Source organism: Drosophila willistoni, chromosome 3R (genome assembly GCF_018902025.1).
Source record: "Drosophila willistoni isolate 14030-0811.24 chromosome 3R, UCI_dwil_1.1, whole genome shotgun sequence".
NCBI classification, from domain to species: Eukaryota; Metazoa; Arthropoda; class Insecta; order Diptera; family Drosophilidae; genus Drosophila; species Drosophila willistoni.
The window spans coordinates 16,083,095-16,100,393 of record NC_061086.1 but is presented as its reverse complement, the minus strand read 5'-3'; the positions used below and the strand labels follow the sequence as shown (position 1 = coordinate 16,100,393).

Genomic DNA, 17,299 nt, shown 5'->3' with positions numbered 1-17,299 from the left:
AAAACCAACCGACCGACCGACCAATCAACCAACCAATCGCATCAACCTATCGTCGATTATTTTGTTCTATTCTATCCTTATATCCCAACAATTATGCCGAATTGTCTACAAATACAATTTATACCCAGGACAGGATGGCGTAACAGAGAAAAAGAAGCACTAGCAAATCGTCGCCCCCGATGCGTTTCCATTGTAATTTAATTGGGGCCACTTGGCCAACTGAACTCAAGAAGCAGCTGATCCTGTGGCGTCTTTAATCGAATGTAATCAATTAATTTATGATTACGCAAAAATTCCAAAAACTAAGGGAATCGAATGGATGGATAGATTGACTCCTCTGACAGCCTAAAATTCAATTAAAACGAATGAAATACAATACATTCGCATCTTTCAGATCTACGCAGAATTTAATTACCCTCAGTAAATGGAAATCTTAGAGCATTTTTCTATTAGGTACAAAAAGTTTTGTTATATATTATGATTTTCATTATTTTGCATTTTTCTATATTTCTTTTATATATATTTAAACCTACTGTAATCATTATAGAGATTCACAAGTTAATTCGTTTTTTTTTTTGTTCACTTAAGATGGAATTTTAGGCGAATATTTTCCAAAAGTTTCTAAAAAAACATTTAAAATTAAGTGCAAAAAATTGTTTTATTTGTTGCAATTTCACCTCTTCTTAAAAACCGTCTTCACTATATGAAGCTCCTAACACCCCGCTTGCCTTTCTCTTAATGCGGTCCTGAACTTAGAAACTATAACTAACTATAACTAATCTTGTAAATTCAATTTCACTTTGATAACAATGCAAATAGAACATTAAATAAATAAGTGCATACATATTAATTAATTAACCTTATGCAAATAGAGACTTAAACACTTTAGTTTGTTTAAAATGTAGAAGCTCAATGTTAAAGAACTTTAGTAAAACAAACAAAATGGACTCTAATTGTCTTTGATTCATCATTATTTAAGATTAAATGTATTCCATATTTATATATAAATTAATCTCTTATATATGCGACATTTGCCAAACAAACAACAATTTCCTAGTAAATAATCAAATCAGTGAAAAATATTTAAATTACGAATTATTTGCGTTTTTTCTAGTGCTCTAATCCAATTCTGTTTTCGCACTAAAACACTATTCCAAGTCCGATTTGCGTTGGGAATGGGAATTTTAATTGCTTTTGCCCTTTGATCTCAACAACTTTCACAACTTTAAGCGAGTACTGGAAAACAAAAGCTCCTAGACCAAATAGACAACTAAATGTAGGTATATCTGATTATTTTGATGTATTTTTAGCAGCAAATTCAGAGTCAACAGGTTGGTTGATGATGGGTTTCTTTTTTGTTATGTGTGGTTTTGCATTACCAAAACGCCAAGTCACGTGCCCAGGGGCGATGTCTGTATATCTATTGTTGGAATATATATGTATGGATGATGAGCTAACAACAAAAAGACAGATTAATAGACAGACAAAGTGGGATAAAAGTGTAAATGGGAGAAAACCAGAAGCTCTTCGTTTTGGTCATCAGCTGTTCGACATAGTCTAGTTCAATATTTGTCTAAGCACAACAAACGCACACCAAGTGATTTGCAAGTATGTGTGTGTGTGTGTGTGTGTGTGTGTGTGTAAGGGGCTTTTGATGTTCCTAAGGTGTGGCTAGAGTCTTGGAAAATAAAAGAATATTGACGTCATTGTTTGTTCGAGAACCCGAGTTCATTTTTTTTTTTTTTACTAAATATAACTAAATATCTATATGGAAATTTTTATATAGTATAACGGCATTTCGTCAAAATAAATAAGAAAGGCGGCCAGCCTGTTGACAAACTGTGTCAAGATAAGGAATCAACGAGTGGAAGAGAGAGAGGGAGATGGTAAAATAAACCCCCATCAAGCCAACAAACGATAGCAATAATAATTCTATATATAAGTACGTACATACATATATATTCCTCCACACTCCTCCATGTCATATAAGCCGATAAAAAAAAAGTTCACACAGATTCAGAGCTAAATGAAATTTTAGCATTCTATTATACTCCTTACATAAAACGATAAAAACGACGTAACATATATAAAACAAATAGAATTACGGAGTTGATTTATTTGATTTTATATTAAGTCAAGTCTAACTCAATAAATATAAACCACGAGACTCATAAGATTGTTTCATAAAAGGCTTTACAATTATAATTATAACCATCAAATGATATTTTTAAAAAATGTTTATAAGAAAACAACAATTCTATTTAAATACGTGAGTCTTTAAGGGTATAGAAACTTCGTTATATAGGGCAAAAATTGAGTCATTGCTTTTTATTTGTTTACCTTTTGCTGCCACAAAAGGCAGGAAAGAAAAGAATGAAGAGAAATACGAAAACACCCAACTGATTTTGGTTGTTTTTTTTCTGCTTTTGTTTTTGGTGGGGCTATAAATAAATATATGTGTGCTTATATAGGAAAATGTTCATACATATATATATGTAATTGTAGTAAACCCGACAGTCAGACATGACCTGATAGACAGACCTCATTTAAGTGCAAGTGCTTTAGACAGACAACTTTGGAGTAGACGCTTCAAGAGAGCTAATACGAGAAAGTCAAAATCATTGAGCAGATCAACAAACAAAAAAGTCTTTGTTGAAATGTTTAGAAAAAGAAAGGATTTTCAATAAACTAAACATTCAAATTTGTTTAATCTAGCTATGACGTCAAAGAGTTATCAAGTTCATGTGAAATATATGCGAATTTCTTTAGAAGTTCCAATGTACCTAACTTATTTGGAACTTTAAACAAATTATTTGCCCAAACAGAGCCCATTTTCTTAGATTCGTAGTGTTAGTGGATCCATTTTCGATTTTTATTACTTACATCTTCCGATACGGATACCGATATCGAACCGGAAGCTCTCAACTGTTGCGAAGGACTTGTATTTGTGGACGCTTCACTCTCGTTGCGCTGCATTAGACGTGGCATTGTTGAGGCTCCTGGCAAAGTTGCCGCTTTAAGTCCTTCATATGGACTTTCGATTGAATTGCTTGGCGGTGGTGTTCGTCGTATCCAAATCTCATCCAGCTCACGTTCGCTGGGTGTCTTGGGCTTATTGGCTAAGCTATTTGTATCACAATTTTCATTTTGACTTTGGTTGTTGCTGATATTTAGCGAGTTATTACTCTGATCCGAAGTGCGTATTTGGACAAGGGATGTGTCAAAGAACTGCTTGGAAAGATGCGGAGCAGCCGAGGGATGACGATTTGAGCCATAACGTTGAGAGAAAAGGCCCTGGACCGAGGAATAGCCACCGAAACTTGAGGGGAAACTAATGGTTTGCGAATTCGTTGTGGCTTTAAGTTGACTCAATTGTTTGGCCTCAACACGCAACTCGGGAGTTTCCTGGGCCAGGCTAACTTTGAATTTGCCCTTGATAATCAATGGTGGCTCATTCGGTCGGGGCAAGGGTGAAACAGGTGTATCCTGGGCCAAAGGAGCTGCTGTTGCTTGTTCAGGACTTGGAGACGGTATTTTTAAGCTAACTGCAGCTGCCACCGGCGGGGCTGATTGCTCTTCTGTGTGCAATAGTTCTTTGAGAGCCTTTGGTAATATGGTGGCCGGTATAGGTGGGGGTGGTGGCGGCGGTGGTGGCTTGGCCTTAGACTCCTCTATATTTTGTGTGTTTATCCTATCAATTTTATGCATAAACTGTTGACGCAAACGCTCCAGATCCTTGAATTTCTCTTTGGAGGCGGCGTCCTGTGGTGTTGGTGGTCTCGGTGGCAAAGTTTTCGATGAGCGAGACTCAAATTTGGGTGCTTCACCATTGCCTGGTTGCGGCGATTTGTCACCCTCATCTTCATCATCTTCCTCTTTGCATTGCGAGAGACGTCGTCGCTCAGTGAAGGGTGGCAGGAGGTAACCAGATCTCTGTGGATGATATAGATCATAGCCTCCAGTACCTCCACCGCTGCCAATTCCACTTAAATTCTTTGAAAATTTGCTACTTAGATTCAGGCAGACGTCTCCCCCATCCCCTTCAGCATCATCATCATCATCATCGTCGTCGTCGAATTCATCGTCGGAGCTGGTGCCGCTGCTGCTGCTGTGGAAATCAAACGAGTTGGTGCGAGGTATGGACTGGAGCATCTGCTCATTTATATGCTGTTGATCACATTTAAGAATCGATAGACCTTCTCGTTCCCGCTCCCTTTCTCTGTCTATAGTGGGACAGAGACTGGCCGCCGATGCTGAAGCCGAGGAATGATCATTGGCACTGGCCTCCGAATCAGATTCATAGCCATCCAATAGATTTTGCTCCAAATCATCCATTGTCGACTCAAAGGCGCATTCGAAACTATCCTCATGGCTATAGGCGGAGGGGGTGGAGTTGGTGCCCGCTGGAGACGGATTGGATGGAGAAGAAACCTGCTGCTGTTTTTTCTCTTTAGTCTCATCCATTTTCTCATCATGCTGGCTGCTATTCATGGCTAATGCTGATGATGCTTCTGTTGCATTGGATGACTTTTTGCCACCTTGCTCAATGTATTCACAATTTGTGGCCATCTTTGGTTAGTTTTCCCGTAATTGAACTTAATCTTCTGTATACTTCCCTTTTTTTCCTTTTAGTTTTCTTCTTTTTTTTTGTTTTCTAAGCCAAATTATATTTTCTCTTGAACGACATTTGAGTCCACATTGGCTGATAACCTGGAAAAATGTAAAATTCGTATTCGATTTTATAGTTCTTATGGTCCATGGCATCGTTTGATACCCCTTAGCTTTCGGTTTTTGTGTTGATATGAAGAGAGAAATATATAGAGCGAAGGTGAAGGCCGACAAACATTCATCTCAAGAGAAGCGAATAGAAAAAGAGAATATAAATTTCTCAATACATTTGGTTGTATACATATATTCATTCGATTCTCGAAGGCAAAACTGTGGAAAAATGAACAAAACAAAAACGCGAACAAAGCTAATTTAATTATTTATGCCTCTACTTTGCCAGAGTCCGTTGTCAACAAACAAAACAGAAAGAGAAAAAATAAATGGATACATACATATATACACAATATTGTACATACATATATTTGTATGTTTGTTTGTATATATAGACATTGCCCAATGTTAACATATGTCGCAAAATTTATGGTTAAACATCGTATGAGACAAGCTCAGCAATATCGAAATTCCCTGTCCGACACTTATAATGCCCATTAAAACAGTTTCATTACAGTAATCGACTGGCAAACACGTGTATATATAGAGTAGATTTTGAAAACCACTCAAAAACTACACAAATTCCATATTCTCTGAACCTAATTTCTAGTTCGAAATCCAAGTTTGTATTAAACAATGATGTTCGTCAATTCTGGAAGTAATGAAATTGTCTCTACATTTCAGTAAACGATCGCTTTGGGTTTCTAAATCAAAGGATTCTATATCTGACTATAAACAACATGTAAAATGTATGTAAAATGGAGCCATGCCCACATAAAACTTACTGGCGATGTAATCGAGAAATATATGTATGACACTGGAAAAGGAGGGCGATTACTTCATCAACCAAATTCTAGCTGGTCTAGTTGGAATTTCTTAAAAATGTTTTCTATTTATGACATACATACGTTAATTTCTACATTTTTCACTTTTATTTGTAGAAAACTGATTCAAAAATTTCGTTCTAATATTAAATATTATTTTTGAAAGGTTGAAAAAAGTCTACATATTCTTTAAAATGGCTTTCTTGACATTTTGGCATGGAAAAGAAATATTCAAAAGTTGCAATATATGAGAAGTAGGCGCCTTGTACTAAAAAAAAAATGTATCCTCTGAAAATTGATGTGACTGTATTCGAAAATCAAATATCTTAGGTTACGTTCAGCCGGTAAACTTCCATTTGAAGTCCCACATAAGACCGATTGTGTCAGAATACTTAGCGGGTCCACACAATATCCTTATTATTATTGAAAATCTTACCACGAATTGATCTAAATGTAATCAGTAGGCAATTTATGCACTGCATACATAGGTATATAAGTTTAAACTAAAAATTTAGTTTACGACCTTGACAATTTTTTATCGATATCCTAGAATGATTTCTCTCTAGGATCTTTAAATTCAAATTTTAATCAAATAGCTTGATATACATATGTATCTTGTCTTATGCCTTTTTCAATCAAAATGTTTGACGTTTTTAACTGGCACACCCTAAACTTTTAACCAACTTGTATATGTTTATGGAATAAAAAATATACTGAAGAATAAAGAGTTTAAATTCAAGCAGATAATTGGTATTTCAGAAATTGTGTTATTGAAATTTGAAGTTTTTGCCTTTAAAGATTTTAATAAGAGTTGAACTCGAAAAAGTATAAAAGATGCGGTCAAGGATAATCGTAAAAGGAATTGTGAGATCGACCATCGACTGATATTCAAGAATTGTAAAGATACGGATAAGGATATTCTGATTCTTGTTACTTGTTGTTTAGGAGTTACACACACAATCGATACTTTAATGCATTGCAATTATAATCTAAATATAACGGTTGAATTATAGACTATTGTATAACAGAATATGCGTTGTTTTATAACAGTCTTATCTAGTAGTTGAATATGACAATATTTATACCATTTTGATTAAAAAACCCTTGCATTGCGGCAGCTGATACGGATAAAGGCATTTTGTATCACAGTATTATCTGACAGAGTTGGATATAGCAACCTCCTGATAAAATATATAGATAAACTAAAAATACACCTTTTTTTGTTAGATGAGTAATGGGTATTTTGGAAAGTCCCCCGTAACATTTCTCGTCTCTTGAACAAAAGTGATGCAATAAATTATATATCTTTAAGAACCAAAAATGTTCAGATGTTTTCAAATCAAAAAAAAAATATATGTAGGCCCCTCCAAAGAAAGTGATTCAACATGGAAACAAGCTATAATATGACAGCGAAAAACCCCCCCTTTGAAGTGAACCCCTTCCCAAATCAAAAAAAAAAAAGAAACCGCAAATTGTGTAATTGAGCGGCTGGCAAAACGCACCCAAATATATATATACATATCTACTTATATATATACAAACTGATATCGACACAGACAGCCACCAGTGAGCAGCAATTAATGGCAATTAGGTATGAATACCGACAATATGTTTCAGATGTATGTTTGTAGATATATATGTTAATGCAGGTTCAGTTTAGCATAGTTTTTTATCGATGACGCGCAGAGGGCACTTTTATTTTCCAGGAAAATTAAATAACAAAATCATTTAATTTTTGTTTCTAACTTTTGTTTCGTTTTGTTTTGCTCACTTAATTACCACAACACGAACACGTTTCTCTTCTCTGAGTCAATTCCAAGTTCCAGTTTATCTATCATATGACTGACGACTGACTTGTAAATACAATTGTCAGTCAGTCAGTTAGTCTTTCCGTTTGGGGCGCCGTTTTCATTTTATATAATATGAAATTGTTGCCAATAGCAAAACTGCAGTAGAGCAAAACTGAACTTAACTTGTAATTATATCCGATACCGATGTACAGATACAGCTAACACATACAGATGCAGATATATATCAATTGCTTAAGCTGACTAGACTTTGCGGCGACAAACTAACATAGATGCTAGTTTTAGTCTTATTCAACATTATAAGTAAAATTCTTCATTAGAATTCACTCAAGATACAATATTTGCATTGTTTGTTATCCCAAAAGGCCAACAGATATTGAAACATTGAACTTTCTGTATAATAATAAATAATTTTAATGACAATCACGTAATTAAAATGATTGTTTAATTAAAGAAAACCGCTTACAATACAAATGTGAACAAAAATACGTCATATGCTTGGTATAAAAATGGCATTCAAACAATTTTTTTGTTGTTTCATTTGGGTATATAAAATGTCGATATATATATGAATATCTCTTTCTAACCAATTCTGTTTCTAAATGAAATGCAAATACATACATTAAACATGTTTTATATACACACTCAGTCCATAAAATGACATAAGGGGTACTAAGGAGAGATTACAGTAAGTGATAAATTGCCACAAGTTCAATTAAAATGCCATACACCAAAGAGATAAACGACTATGGCATACTCTATCGATATAGAAATGCATAGAAATTGCCTAAAGGTGCCTCCACTACGTAGCCATCATACCTATCTGTTTTGATAGTGTATACGAAATTGTGTAAATGCAATTGCGGTTGACTTTGCCCACTTGATATGATGATATCAAGTCTATCCAATGAATGAGTGGGCTTTAATTGCTGCTAAATGATGTAGGATAAATGCCAACTGCTTCTCTCGGTTGTTGTCCTCGAATGCAATGGTTAAGGTTTCGTTTCGTATCGTTTCGTTTTGAGTTCGCTTTTCATTTCAATTCATTTCTCACGTGACAACACAAATTGAAATCAAATGCCCACCACCACTTGGCTTTGCCCATGACTTTTGAGGGGCGGGAGCAGGGAGACACTACTGGGCATGTCACTAGGGTAATTCATTATATCAAACGATGTTGTCAAATTGACAAGTGTGAAAATATAATTGATATACCAATCAAAAAAAAAAAGATTCCTTAACAAAAACAACTCTCATTAATCTATGTATGTCATAAAGCATTGCCAAATAGATACCAAAATGCCACTAAGAGTGGCTAAAGATTATCGTGGGTGACACCATCCAATAAATAAATTAATTTTTAAAAATTAACAATATAATAAGTGAAACAAAATGTTGTAGGCGGTATCTAATGAAGATTTTTTTAGCAGAAACTTGCTAATTATTTAAATATCGTTAGGTGTGGGTGGAAAAGTTTTCGAGATTCGATATATAATTGCAAGTTCAGGATCTTCATTTCTCAACTCATTACTTACAATACAATTTCTTCTTAATGTCAACAATTTACTGTGAATTTTTCAATTTTGTCAACTGAAATTATTAAGCAATTTTCATTTACTCAGCAGAAAATCGTGTGTCATTTAAAGACCTGGCTCTTGAATTGTTGTCTGCTCATTTTAATTTTGTTTTTTTGTTTTTTTTGTTTTTTGGATTTTTGCTCAACTTGTTTTTATATGTGTCGACGTCAGCGTCACGTGTCTTGCGTTTTGCTATTGTTTTATTCATTTTTCTTCTTTTTTTTGTGAATTTTTCATGTGCAGTTTCGATTTCTGTTTATGTCAACAGATCAGAGAGCGAACGTGGGATATATACATACAAATATAAAGACAACGAGACGAGGTGTGGCCGGTCAAGGTGGCAAACGTAGAAAACATGATATAACATTGTTGTAGCCAAACAACTAATGCAAATAATGCAATAACTAGACAAAAGTTTAAGCATTTAGTGTAATCCCAGACAGACAGAATTTGCAGTCATGAAAGGGCACAACAAATGCAACAAAAGCTAGTTGCAATGCCCAAATTAGTGACCGTTAATATATGTCAATAGTTATTAGTTTAGCAGACGTTGACGTGCAATCCGCAGTATTCTGAACTAAATAGAAGAGGATAGATGTTTTAAAAGGAATAGAAGACGCTGAGCAGATTACGTGGTATAGGAGCAGAGGATCCTAAAAGCTTCATGCAACGTATAGTTAGAGGTTGCTCAACACTATTTTTTATCTAAATTAATTAAGAGGATAAATGAGCAATGCTTTGTTATCCCAGAAAAACAGAGCTCCTTATTAGAATCTGCGTTGTGTAATTCATTTTGTTTCAATTAAATTGTTCCAAGAATAGTTACAATGCCAAAAGATGCATCTCAAACTAGTCCTTTCAATGAATTGATGAATTCTATAAGCAATACAACAAATAAACAAAACTAATATAATGATATAGTGGCTACTACTTTTACAAAACCTATTCTATTCTTAACACATTCAATACGAATACGAAACGATACTTTAGACTTTAGCATCTTCACACACAAACACACTCTTACCCTAACATTGTTGGTTTAATCCCTTCCATTACGAAAATTGAAAGGGAATTCAATTGTTAATGTTTAGAATTTGAGAGTCCACTAAAGCAATTGTTTTTGGTTTGATACAAAAGATATTAATTCCAACTTTTTATTCATCTTATTAGCCTTAAGTTTAATATTACAACATATTATCTTCAAGTCCCTTCGAAATCGAAATAGCAATATGATTTAAGTTAAACTCATTTACCCAATTGGTATTAATCATATCAACATTGATTTATTCTTATTGGTTATGGCTATTGGTTATTAACGACTTTCTATGTGGAATATTTTGAATTTTTTTTTTAAATTTAATAAATTTATTTTTTGTGGTATAATAAGTAGAAGTAGCAAAAGAAAATTGTCCTTTAAGAGAATGAAATCTGTAGTTTTGTGGGATTAACAGTAGAATTAGCACATTTAAACCCACAAAAATACAGATTTTATTCCCTTAAAGAACAATTTTCGTTGATTTGTTTTTGTAAGCTTTGTCAAACTTTTTTCGTTTTACTCAATTGCAATTCTCAACTAGTTTTTGCATTATTATATGGCAATAACATATGCACCGACTGTGTGGCATCCCTAAAGAGTTGGCAGGCTTCTCGGTCGTGGGTTGCCATGAGGTTGAAAGAGTCAAGCGTCAGTAGCAGAAGTCGTCAGTTCTCGGTCGGAATTTAGTTCTTTGTCGAATTAAGTCTCAAGTTGTCAGTTTAAAGTTGTGTAAAGCCTATCAAAAGTTGTAAAATCTAAATATCCAAAACTATATGTAAACTTATTACAATAAAACTATGTATATCATTTTAAGACAAAGATGACCCTAAGAGATAAATGAAAAATTCCGTAGTGCTAAATATTGAGAGTCCTTGAAAGTGTTTATCTTTTCTTAAATTCACCAATTCGAAATTATTCTAGAGTATAACTTAGAGGGCTAAATATGTTTTCTTTTCTTTTGCAAATGATCCCTTGCCACCCCCAAGGGGCGTAACAATACTTGGCTTATTGAAATGTTAACAATGGGTTTTTTCTTCCCTCCAATTGCTTCACATTATTTAGCCATCTACCGACACTTTGGGTCAATGGTAAGGTTTTTATTTGATTCAATAATTGCTACAATTAAATAACTGCCATTTCTATAATAATGGAATACCAGCCAGGTGTCGCCGTTAAGGTCATAGTACAACTAAGTAGCAAATATAGAAAGATGTTCAATGGGGCCGAACCATGTGGGAGGTAATGCACGAATGAATCGACAGGGTATTTTGAAATATATATATGAAATTTATCTGTAATAATCTATACATTAGATTCCCTGTGCTTTTTAATAGAACATTTATATTTCGTTTCCTACTATTTTCGGGATGAAAAAGATCATTATATGACATACAGATCGTTGGCTGAATTTATAATTTTGGAACAAGTTAAACAAGAATTTTATTTGGGCAACTACATAATAGAAAATGTATATATGTAGAATCAATTATTGATTTTTATAAGTAATGCCATGCGTTGAAGATTGCCGTTTTGTTTTTGTTGTTTTTAATGTCTTCCAAGTTCTCTCCGGCCTGTTGACTATTATAAAATTCGCACGTATGCCATTTGGTATTCGCTTGAACGATTCGCGTTTTGCATTGAGACAGAACAATTCAGTTGCGTCGCGACTGTGAACGTATCCAGTAAACGTTAGAAGATATATAGATATATATATAAATTCGAAATCTATAACTAGTATTAACTTTCACACAATGCAAGTGCATCGAATGAAATTGCTAATGGGTTCGGGAGGTGGCCTATTATTTGGCATTATCTTTGGTTGGGTTATATTTCCCAAAATTCTAAAATTCATGATATCAAAGGTGTGTCTGTGTGCGTGTTTGTTTGTGTTCTTTTAAAAATTTTAATATTTTTCAATTGTTTGATAGCAAGTCACCCTAAAACCTGGCACAGATATACGAGATCTTTGGTCAGCTACACCATTTCCCTTACATTTCTATATCTATGTGTTCAATGTCACCAATCCTGATGATGTAGCCCGAGGAGCCAGACCACAACTTCAAGAAATCGGACCCTTTGTATTCGAGTGTGTAAATTTTGAAGCCAATCTACTTTAGTTTCTTGATATATTTTAATATTTCTTAGCGAATGGAAGGATAAATTTGATTTAATTGATGACGTGGTCGAAGATACAGTGTCCTATAATATGCGCAATACTTTTATATTCAACGAAGAGGCCTCAAGTCCTTTGACAGGTGAAGAAATTATAACATTGCCACATCCTTTAATGCAGGTAAGAGGGTAAGAAGAGCCTATAATAGATATACTCAAGGATTTTCTTAGGGATTATATGCTTGTTTTAAAATTTAGAATAAGAATATTACATTCAAGGTCTATGTAATTTTGAAATGGAACTACAATTTTATATTATTTCTCCATATTTCATTCACACAATATCTGATATGCAAAACCCTTTGACAAGTCACATTTAAGAACCCCTAATGACCCCATTGTTAGATTATGCAAATCACTTGAGCCAAGTTCCCATGTTATAGCAATGAAATTAAGTTATCAAAGAGAAAATATAATGAATTACAGCGAGACGTTTTTTCGTTTTTTCATTTTTTTTTCCTTGAGTGAATAGCAAATGAAATGCAATTACAGACATAACTACTCATATAGAACTTACTTACTTATATAGTAACTTTATAATGTCTGTACATTTTGACAGCCCATCGGTATTACGGTGCAACGTGAGAGAGCCGCCATGATGGAACTAATTTCCAAGGCTTTGACATTGGTATTTCCGGATGCAACGGCTTTCTATAGTGGTAAATTTATGGATATATTTTTTCGTGGCCTTGATGTCGATTGCTCATCAGAGGAATTTGCTGCCAAGGCCCTTTGCACGGTATTCTATACAGGTGAAGTGAAACAGGCCAAGCAAATGAATCAAACTCACTTTCTATTCTCATTCATGGGGCAGGTAAGAAAGAGCTGACAAAAATTTCTGATGAGTCTAAAATTTCTGATTATTCTCCTAGGCAAATCACTCGGATGCTGGACGGTTTACGGTTTGTCGTGGTGTCAAAAACAATATGAAATTGGGCAAAGTTGTCAAGTTTGCCGATGAACCGGAATTAGATGCATGGCCTGGTGATGAATGTAATCAATTTGTGGGCACCGATTCAACAGTCTTTCCCCCGGGTCTTAAGCGTGAAGCTGGTCTCTGGGCATTCACACCGGATATTTGTCGCTCGTTGGGCGCCATGTATCAACGCAAATCATCGTATCATGGCATGCCAGCAGTGAGATATAACTTGGACTTGGGTGATGTACGTTCCGATGAGAAACTACATTGTTTCTGCGATGATCCCGAGGACTTGGATACATGTCCACCACGAGGCACAATGAACTTGGCACCCTGTGTGGGTGGGCCATTGATAGCTTCATTGCCCCATTTCTATAAAGCAGATCCAAAACTTGTGGCAGCTGTCGATGGTCTTAATCCAAATGAGAAGGATCATGCAGTCTATATTGATTTCGAATTGGTAAGAGTGAAAATCAAATAGAATTGGCGGATTCAGTTAAATTTGAATCTTCTGTCTTTGTAGATGTCTGGTACTCCATTTCAGGCTGCTAAACGTTTACAATTCAGTTTAGATATGGAACCAGTTGAGGGCATAGAACCAATGCAGAAATTACCAAAATTAATACTCCCACTATTTTGGGTCGAAGAGGGAGTTCATTTGAATAAGACCTATACCAATATGGTGAAATATACATTGTTCTTGTAAGTAAACTAAATCAAGAAAATCAATTTATACTTTTAATCATCATTATGTTCGTTTTTCTGTTACAGGGGTCTTAAATTTAATTCAGGCTTACGTTGGACGATTATCACCATGTCTCTGGTGGGTCTAATGTCCACGGCTTATTTATTTTATCAACAATATGATAGTCTCGATATAACCATGCCACCAAAAATTATCAAAGAATCTAATAAGGTGGCCGATGAAGTCGAGTCGAGTAAGAGCAAAACGATTGAACAGAATTCATCAATAACAACATCTTTACCTGGTGCCAATCAATCGCATCACAAAGATCGCTATTAATTATAGTTTATACGGTTCATATCATATTATTATTATTCTGTAGCAGCGCACCTGTAGTCCAATCCAAAAATATAATAAAACGAAAACAAAAACAGAAACATGACATAAAAGCGAATTAGAAAAGATCCGCCAAACTTGTTTAGGCCCAGATCAATGCACATGACTAACTCGCTCTCGAGTGGCATCTTGGGTGAGTGATCTATATATTGCTAATGGCTGATCGTTGCCAGCCACCATGACACCAATAATCGCACTGATCGACGGTGAAATCGTTGGCGACAACTTGACCATCTCAGACAATGCAATAAATGAACTAAATTGCTTTCCATTTTACTATTGTTTGTCTCTTCTATTAGGCCAATGTCCTCAAAATGGAAATGCAATTGTAAAGACTTACTTGGGCACATAATAATATTACATATTGCTTGGCCAGACCATAAATTATTAAAAACTTTAAAGCATATTGCTGCATTTTATCTTAATGGTTATTCTATGATAATTTAAAGTATTTAATGTTTATTTAACGGTCAGATTCATAAACGGAAACTTGATATTAATAAGGAAATCAGTCAGTTACTTCAAGTTGCATACAAAACTAACCTTTAGAGGTATTTTTATGGTCTTATATATGTACGTACTAACTAAATTTATTAATAAATGTCTTGGTTGTTGCTTTGAGTTTCCATTATTCTGCTTTCAGAACTTAAGCGAGACTAAAGACCCAACAATACACACTTTTTACCAAGCTAGGCAAAGATTCTGGAATAGATTTGGCTAAAAATCACAAAACTTTAATAGAAGGTTTTAAATTTTATTTTCTCGTTGTTCGCAAGTAAGATCACTTTCTGAAAATGTCTGGAAATGGATGACGCGAATAGTTTATGATATTGACAGATAATTCGACAAACATACAGTCATTAACTAGTGTCATAAACACAGCCTTTAGTCTGGTATTTTACCCATTGAATCGTATATAGAACCTGTATAACTGTTTGCAAACCCAAAATTTATAAAGTTCTTGGGTTTAAACATTGTTGAGAAATGGAAAAATATAAACTAAAATACTGAAATTCTTATTTACATATATTTTAGAACTACAATCCTCTTTTTTTGGCATTCAAACGCATTCATCATAAGAATTTTAAAAGAAAAACTTGCCAAAATTGGGTTTTATTTAGTTGTTCATCTAAAAAATATTTGTTGGATGACTTCTTTTTGGAAAAACTTTGTCAATTTATACAAAATTTACCCTCTTGCATGTCTATTTTGATAAATGAATTGATTATTGTCTTAATTAAAGCATCTTCAAGTGTTACTAAACGTATTAATATTCATATAGATAGACAAATGGCTTCTATTAAAACCAAACTATTGCCAGATGGACTCTTAAAGTTATTTCTAGGGGGCCAAGTTGACCCAGTTAAGTGGCAAAATTATCTTTTACATTATTCACTCATCATACAAGATGCATTTTTTCCCCTTGTAGCGATCTTATCGGGCCTTAGCCTAGACCCACTGTAGCCACTCGACCAGACAGCGGCAGATGTCATAAACAATAAAAAGCAAAAAAAAAACATAAGAACAAACAAACTTTTTATGAAACAAAATTTGGCTCTCTCTCTCTTTCTCTCTGTCGTTCAGAACGTGCTTATCGACAGAAAGAAAAAAAAAAACTTTAAACTAAATTATCGTGCAGAACTATAAATGACACGAATATTCAATGGAGTACAATCATAAATTTTGATTAGCTTCGAACCGGGTGCCGAGGCGGTGTTGACTTGATTGTGAATTCAAAACAAAACAAAATGAAGCAAAAACAAAAGCAAATTCAAGACCTGTTCACATTTTAGGGTTGCGTTTTGAAGGTCGACTTTTCTGAGCTTTGAACGAGTTTTAGACATTTGATTTTTAGTTAAATCTTTAAGCTAGACTCGAAATGTTGTCGTTGCCTTTCTATATCAATTTGTGTTTGATGCTTCTCATCAAAAGTGCAAAATTCGAGACACTTGAAGAGATTCCCATCAATAGTTTGCAATGTCAGGAATATTTCTGTGAAGGACTCAATTATCCCAACAGTTCGCAAGTGGCCTATTTCGAGGCAAAGGCCACAAAGGACATAAAGGATTCTAAAACTCTTCTTCTACACACTTCTAATTTGACAAATTTACCTTTAAATATATTCCACACACTTGTCGATCTAGAGGAATTATTAGTCTGGGAATGTCAAGTGAAGCGCATCGATCGAAAATGTTTTGAAAATGCAAAAGCTTTAAGGAAAATCAGTTTGGCTGGCAATTTAATTGACAAACTGGATAAGGAGACTTTTTCATTGGCCAAAGAAGGACTCGAGGAATTGGATTTATCTGATAATTTAATGGAAGATCTGTCATCGCAATTGTTTTCAAGTTTAACACAACTCAAACGACTTCAATTGGCCAACAATCGTCTGAAGACAATTTCGCCAAACGCTATTCCATCCAATATGCAACTTTTAACCATATCGCAGAATAAGCCACTGAAAAATCTTCATCTCTCTGTTAATCTAACTGAGCTTTGGGCCATCAATTGCGATTTGGAAAGAGTTCAACTGGATGGTTATGTTGTCAATGTTCAGCTGGAAGATAATTTCCATTTGGCTACTTTGAAAGTGAAGCAACCTCAGGTCTTGAGGCAATTGCACTTGGCCAATACGAAATTAAGGAATTTGGATTTTCTCTCGAATGCCACTCAGCTGATTGAATTGGATTTAACGGGCATGGACAAATTATCGACAACACCATTATCCTCCATATTCCCCAAACAATTGCAACGATTGAGCATATCAAGTAGCCTTTCTTCCACCATGTTGCCCCACTTGAAGAACCTGAGTTATCTCAATATTCTCCATAACGATATGCATGAGATTTACCTAAGAGATAATGACTACGATTTATATGTTGAAGACAAGGCAGTGGTGTGTGAACCCCTCGATGAACAAGCCGAAGCTGACTATAATGACTTCCAAATGCATTGTTCCTATATCTAAGAACAAAGAAAGAAAGAATAAAGAAATTCCATTGAAATGTATGAATAACTAATACTTGTCAAATGAATTGCAATAGTCGACATACTTTGTAGTAGAAAAATTTTAATTGAGACTCTATTTCTCTGATTAGGCATAAAATCACATTAGATTTCTGTTTCCTCTTTATTTATTTTATGCATTTGTGTATATATTCAA

The 17,299-nt window shown here is 34.5% G+C and overlaps 2 protein-coding genes across 3 annotated transcripts in view; one reads left to right on the top strand and one right to left on the bottom strand.

Moving 5' to 3' along the window:
* LOC6650922 (5'-AMP-activated protein kinase subunit gamma-1) overlaps positions 1-17,299 on the bottom strand; it is a 67,708-nt gene that overhangs the window by 38,281 nt on the left and 12,128 nt on the right. The window contains exon 2 of one of the 2 annotated variants that reach the window (XM_023179948.2): positions 2,884-4,710. The exons of the other annotated variant lie outside the window; for it this stretch is intronic. Within the exon in view, the coding sequence (XP_023035716.1) occupies positions 2,884-4,569 (1,686 nt within the window). The 5' untranslated portion in view covers positions 4,570-4,710. The remainder of the gene's footprint in view (positions 1-2,883; positions 4,711-17,299) is intronic. 2 annotated transcript variants of the gene reach the window in all.
* Positions 11,647-14,189, top strand: LOC6650925 (sensory neuron membrane protein 1). The gene is made up of 7 exons (XM_002074108.4): positions 11,647-11,826; positions 11,893-12,050; positions 12,110-12,257; positions 12,696-12,950; positions 13,009-13,515; positions 13,579-13,757; positions 13,827-14,189. The coding sequence occupies exons 1-7, from the start codon at positions 11,716-11,718 to the stop codon at positions 14,077-14,079; spliced, it is 1,611 nt and encodes a 536-aa protein (XP_002074144.1). The 5' UTR covers positions 11,647-11,715; the 3' UTR covers positions 14,080-14,189.